Below are 6398 nucleotides of genomic sequence, written 5' to 3' on the forward strand. Positions count from 1 at the left end.
GATCTTACCTAACCGAAAGAGAGAACACGAATTGGTAGCCGTAGATGGATTTATAGCCTTTTTCAAAAATCCCGAATTCTTGATTGAGAAAATTGAATACCCAGATGGCGATTTTGACTGAAAAGAAGGCGAAATTGAATACCTAAATGATGAATTTGACTGAAAGAAAGCTCGGATTTTGATCGGCTTATTGCTTGGAGAGGGGAAAGAGAGAAAGCTGAGAGAGAGAAGCATAAAAAAAAAAAAAAAGAAATAAAAAGAGAGAGAAAAATAAGAAAAATATAAAATAGATGAAGTGACGGGTATAATAGACATTTTGGACCTATTGTATGAGAATTAGAGAGAATAAAGACTAAACTGTTTAATTTAAAAAGTGAGAGACTGAACTGTTTTACGGAGCAAAGTACATGGAGTAACGAGTATTTAATTTTTATTTATTCAACCTCTTGGGAACCAACTTCGGAACTTTGTTAAAAAAATAAAAAACTTCTCTGAGACTATAATTTCACATAGAAATTGTGGACTATATCACGAGGTTTTTTTTTTTTTTTTTGCCAAATATTCTTGCCTAAATCTTCTCACCCCTTAATCATGATTTTTAAGAAATTATAGAATTGATGTAACTCAATTTTCAACCAGATTATTTTTAATGAATTTCTAAAGTTAGCAAAATCTATGAAAATCATTACAGAAAAATCAAGGCTACACTTTTGTCGTTCGTCACTTAAGACAGTTCTTAAAAATTATGTTTTACCAATGATTACAATTTTATATAAACTCTTTTGGAATGAATGATTCTATTCATTAGATTACATTGCATTTTAATCATGCAAGCCTTGCATATTTTAAAATTTGAAACTTGAGGAAAGATTAGAGTTTCTTATCTCTCAAGTAGGTAGTATATGATTTTCTTTTCTCTCAATTATTTAGTAGGTAGTATATTATATCCAATCTGAATCTTGATGACTTCCACCACCTATTGTTCCGGTTTACTCACCAAATCAACGTCAATGATGATGTTGAGTATCATATACCAACTTCTTTTCACACCACCAACGAAAAAGAAGAAAATTCTCCGATGCAAAAGAAGTCAATAGTTTGTCGATTTGTTGACCACATCCAATGGCCATGGCTGGAGCTTCTCATTTGATTGGCTGATGTTTCATTTTCACATTGTTAAAGGGTGGTACTGTGGTAGTGGTTGTTTTTCCGTCTATTGCACGGTACGTGTAGACACAGCAGTAAATAAACCACGTGATGATTCAAATTCATCTATTCATGAGGACACAACACCGGCCAGTCCATTGACTGGAGTAGACTTGGACTTTACTGTTCCTTCCGATGGTTCCTATTTCATTCACCCTGTCCAGCTACAACTGCACCACTATATTAACAATTCAATGATGTAATATATTGGTGTCATCCATCCTAGTTCACAGGGCTTGGTCAAATTCATGATAATCAACTTGCATTAAACTTCACTATCCTCACATAATCATAAGTCTCCCTAATGTTAAACAATCGTTAAAATCATCTGGTCATAAATCTCCGTAATGTTAAACAATCGTTAAAGTCATTTATTAAGAAGACAGTAATTCATCAACTTATAAGATAATCCGATTCTCGTATTATTGTAAAGTCATAAATATAATTTTAAAAGTAGTAGAAACTGTATCTAATACTGTATCGAACAATAGATTTTTCAAAGTCGAATTTGCTCGTTGAAGTTGTCCGCCAAAAATAAGGCATCTGACAAACCAAAACTAAAAGAGTACATATACCCGTGTATGATTTATCTTCTATCTAAACATGTAAAAAATATGACAAAAGGGAAGAATTACCCAATTACATTTATCAATTTATCATAAGCAGGTGATTGGCAAACTAAATAGGAAAAGGATCATCGCACACCAATTATTGCATGAGCCGGTATGGAAATTGAGATAATGGAACGGTTTCTTTGTCTCCATTAGTAACAGTCGTGAAGCTTTTTTTCTTCAAGAAATAGAAAAGTTGCAGACATGTAAAGTTATATCAACCATCATTTCAAAAAAAAAGAAAAGAAAAAAAGTTATAGAAACTAGAAAATGTCTACACACCCGATGGGTGTGACTGTGTGAGAGTAGTGGAGAGTTATAATTTTTTATTTATTTTAAGGAAAAAGTGGAGAGTTATAATTGTGAGAGTGTAAAGTTTGAAATAATTATTTTCTTTTATTTATGTTTTTTTTATTGTTTTATTTTACTTTTTACGTTTTTATTCCTAATCTTAAAATGTGATCCATGATATTTTAATATTTGAGGGTTATAAAGGTAAAAAAATTAATTTTAACTAACAACATATCTTTTATTAATAATAGTATAGATAAATTGAAAAAGCAAAAAAAGAAAAACAAAAAAAAAGGAAAAAAGGCGCCAAACAAAAACTGTAGACGAAAGAATATAGAAAGACTGGACCTGTCCGAGTGTCTGACTTCATTAGATAATAATACTCATCTCTCTGAACACTAATTATATTTAAACCCACGAAAGCTCAACTGCTTTGCATTCCTCTCTCTCTCTCTCTCTCTCTGTGTTTCCGAGAGGTTCCAGTTTTGGCGAAAATGGGGAGTTACCGGATGTGCGTCTGCTTCACTCGCAAGTTCAGGATCACCGAGGCAGAGCCTCCCTCTGACGTGACGGAGTACTTCACTAAGTACGCCGAGGGAGGGACCCACATGACCGCTGAGCAGCTCAGGAACTTCCTGGCGGATGTCCAGGGCTACGGCGGGGCGTCGACCTCGGACGCCGAGCGGATCGTGGAGCAGGTGTTGCAGAAGAGGCACCATCACATTGCCAAGTTGATAACAAGGCGCACGCTCACTCTAGAAGACTTCCACCATTACTTGTTCTCCGCCGATCTCAACCCTCCAATCGAAAACCAGGTAGAGTGTTCGGTTTCTGATTGTTCTTGATTCACTTGATTGATGAAATGTCTGAGGAACTTCTTCTTTTTTTTTTTCTTTTTTTTTTTTTTCCCAATGAAGTCAACAAAATGCTTGACTTTAATTTTAGGATTTGAAGATGGTTCATTTTCTCCTTACTTGGGTTCTTGGATTTTGTTTGTTTGATGAAAAAAACTGAAAAAGGGTGCGAGATGTTCTGTTTAGTGCGAACTGTGTTTTTGAAAATGAAGTCAACTGAGTCTTTGACATTTTGAGTTTATTGGCAAGTGAAATTCAATTTAAGGAAATTCCTAAGTTTAGGCATTTGGGTATTTGTTTTCAGGTTCATCAGGATATGAATGCTCCATTGTCTCATTACTACATATATACTGGACATAATTCATACCTGACTGGAAATCAACTCAGTAGTGACTGTAGTCATGTGCCAATCATAAAGGCGCTGAAGAGAGGTGTGAGAGTGGTGGAGCTTGATCTTTGGCCAAATTCCAAAAAGGATGATGTTAATGTTCTTCATGGAAGGTATAACTAATCATTTCCGAGCCCCCAAATTTATCAGATTGTAGCATCTACTTGATATCTCTTGCTACCATAGTTTACTGGCTCTCTGACTCTTGCTTTGGAATTTGGATAATGCATTGGAAAATTGTTCAGAATATCAAATGCCACATCTGAAATAGTATGCCTCTGCAACATGTAACACATTGGGTGTCTACACCCATTTCCAATTGGTTTTCAGTTGGATGCGTTAACTTTAGGAGGAAGTAAAATGAAGTTTGCTTCAGTGATTATCAATTTACTGTTTTGGTAATGTGAATGATCATTGATTTTAGTTCAATTGTAAAAGTTGCAGCATGAAATTAAAGTAGAGTAACTATGCCTTCGTTTCTAATTATTATGCATCAAAGTTTATCCTTGAATATGAACACCATTTCTGGCCTAGATATTTGGGTTGCTGTTCCTACTAGATTTTCTGTTGATAATCTTATTTTCAAGCTCATGAGATAGATATTCATCGTCTGCATTTCTGACCTAGGACCTTGACAACCCCTGTGGAGCTTGTTAAATGCTTGAAATCAATTAAGGAGCATGCTTTTACTGATTCTCCATACCCTGTAGTCATAACTCTTGAAGACCACCTTACCCCTGATCTCCAAGCTAAAGTAGCAAAGGTAGTTTTTTCTTCTTCTGTGAGTGAGATATATATATATATATATATATATATATATCAGTTTCTGACCAGAATATCTGTTTTAATTCTACATTGCACTTTTTTCCCCCAGCTGCTCATGAAGACATTTAAGGATATGTTGTTTATTCCTGATTCCGAATGTTTCAAAAAATTACCTTCACCGGAAGAACTGAAGTATCGAATTATCATATCTACCAAACCTCCTAAGGAGTACCTTGAGGATAAATGTGTCACTGTCAAGGCAGATAACATACACAAGAGAAAAGATAGCGAAGAAGATGCATGGGGGAATGAACCTTCAGAGCTTACGGAGGAACACGAAGATGTTGATACGGTGAGTTTGAGAAATGAAATTACCACATGCTAGCTCCAATTATCTTTAGTGTCTCTACTCTTGGGTGATAAATTTTGCTCCATTGGCTTGCAGAGTGAAAGTGAAGCAAGTGAACAAAATCTGGATTACGAGGATAACAATAACTCTAATCGTGGAGCAGAACCCGCATCATACAAACGTCTCATTGCACTCCATGCTGGGAAACCAAATGGTGGTTTAAAGGAGGCACTAAAAGTTGAAGTTGATAGAGTTAGACGCCTTAGTTTGAGTGAACAAGCACTTGAGAAGGCTGCTGAGTCTCATGGAACTGATGTTGTTAGGTACTTTAATTTCTAGCACAATGACATCCCAAATGATTCTCAACAATCTAAGATATGAATTCATTTGTGATCATTTTTCTATTACATTGGTATATATTCCACCTGACCAACTCTGGACTTTAATAATTTTCATTCATAGATTCACCCAGAAGAACATTTTAAGGGTGTATCCAAAAGGAACTCGGTTCAACTCCTCCAACTACAAGCCGCTTATTGGCTGGATGCATGGTGCTCAAATGGTTGCATTTAATATGCAGGTTATTTGGAATTCTTTCATTTTTTGTTATTCTCATCATATATCCCACACCTATGCAGATTATATGTCAAACAGTTTACTTTATATCAAGTACCTGTTTATAGCATTTTCTGAATATAACCTACATTTCTTTGGTCCATGGCAGGGATATGGTAAATCTCTTTGGCTGATGCATGGGATGTTTAGAGCAAATGGGGGCTGTGGTTATGTGAAAAAGCCTGATTTTGTTATGAACGATAAGCAGATTTTCGATCCTAAAGCAAAATTGCCAGTAAAGAAGACTTTAAAGGTGAGCACACTTCTATCCTTTTCTCCGGGCCTGAAGTTGAAGTAAGCAAAGTTTAAGGCATAACTGTTCTATGATTTATCCTCTCTTATTCAGAAGACGCTTCTTAGATGTATTGTATTCCTTGGCAGGTGAAAGTATATATGGGAGATGGTTGGCATCTGGATTTCAAACAAACACACTTTGATTTATATTCACCACCAGATTTTTACACCAGGGTAAGTGTGCTTTTTAGAGAACATACCCCAGTACTGTCGGTCTTGTTACTGTTGAGGGTATGAAAATTTCATGCTGTGAATTCTAAGCTTTGTGTCTAAATAATAACGTATTGCTCCCCGATCTCCACCCATTGCCAATGGATTGAGGGGTCTAACTTCTGCAGTTATAAGTAACCTCAAAAACTTCAAATATGCATGCCTTAAGTACTTGATCAGCAAATGTGGTGGTATACACTTCTTAATGGTAGTATATAACAGTTAAATCTGTAATGCAGGTCGGCATAGCAGGAGTTCCAGCTGATGAGGTAATGAATAAAACTAAGAAAAAAGAGGACGATTGGACTCCTGTATGGGAAGAAGAGTTTACATTTCCATTGAGAGCCCCAGAGTTGGCTCTGCTTAGAATTGAGGTACATGAATATGACATGTCTGAGAAAGATGACTTTGGCGGCCAGACTTGTCTGCCAGTCTCTGAATTGAGACAAGGAATTCGTGCAGTCCCTCTCTTTGACCGTAAAGGAGTGAAATACAACTCAGTGAGGCTTCTAATGCGATTTGAGTTCACCTGAGGGTTTGGTTCTGCTCATGGAATTTTGATGAAATTTAAGTTATATTCATTTCCCCTCTAGTGCTGCTGTCATTTTTTATTTAGTTTGCACCTTAATTATAAGAGACTTGCCCACCTTTACATATGCTTAAAAATTTGTATTCATTTTTGCCTTTGGGCCTCACCATGAAATTCATTTTAGTTGAGCAAAAAAAAAAAAAAAAAAAGAAGCTTCAAAGTCCACTGTTATCATTGATTTGCTCAGCCCCCTCTACTAACTGCATGCTCAGGTTTTCGATTCGTC

At 35.9% G+C, this 6398-nt stretch overlaps 1 protein-coding gene across 1 annotated transcript; it reads left to right on the forward strand.

The window, feature by feature from the left end:
- The first annotated feature begins 2506 nt into the window (after positions 1-2506).
- LOC112201679 (phosphoinositide phospholipase C 4) lies at positions 2507-6175 on the forward strand. Its single transcript, XM_024342589.2, has 9 exons — positions 2507-2923; positions 3267-3463; positions 3978-4113; positions 4225-4467; positions 4561-4787; positions 4927-5044; positions 5189-5332; positions 5461-5547; positions 5823-6175. The coding sequence occupies exons 1-9, from the start codon at positions 2603-2605 to the stop codon at positions 6114-6116; spliced, it is 1767 nt and encodes a 588-aa protein (XP_024198357.1). The 5' UTR covers positions 2507-2602; the 3' UTR covers positions 6117-6175.
- Positions 6176-6398: the final 223 nt, after the last annotated feature.

Source organism: Rosa chinensis, chromosome 5, assembly GCF_002994745.2.
Source record: "Rosa chinensis cultivar Old Blush chromosome 5, RchiOBHm-V2, whole genome shotgun sequence".
In the NCBI taxonomy this organism is placed as follows: domain Eukaryota; kingdom Viridiplantae; phylum Streptophyta; class Magnoliopsida; order Rosales; family Rosaceae; genus Rosa; species Rosa chinensis.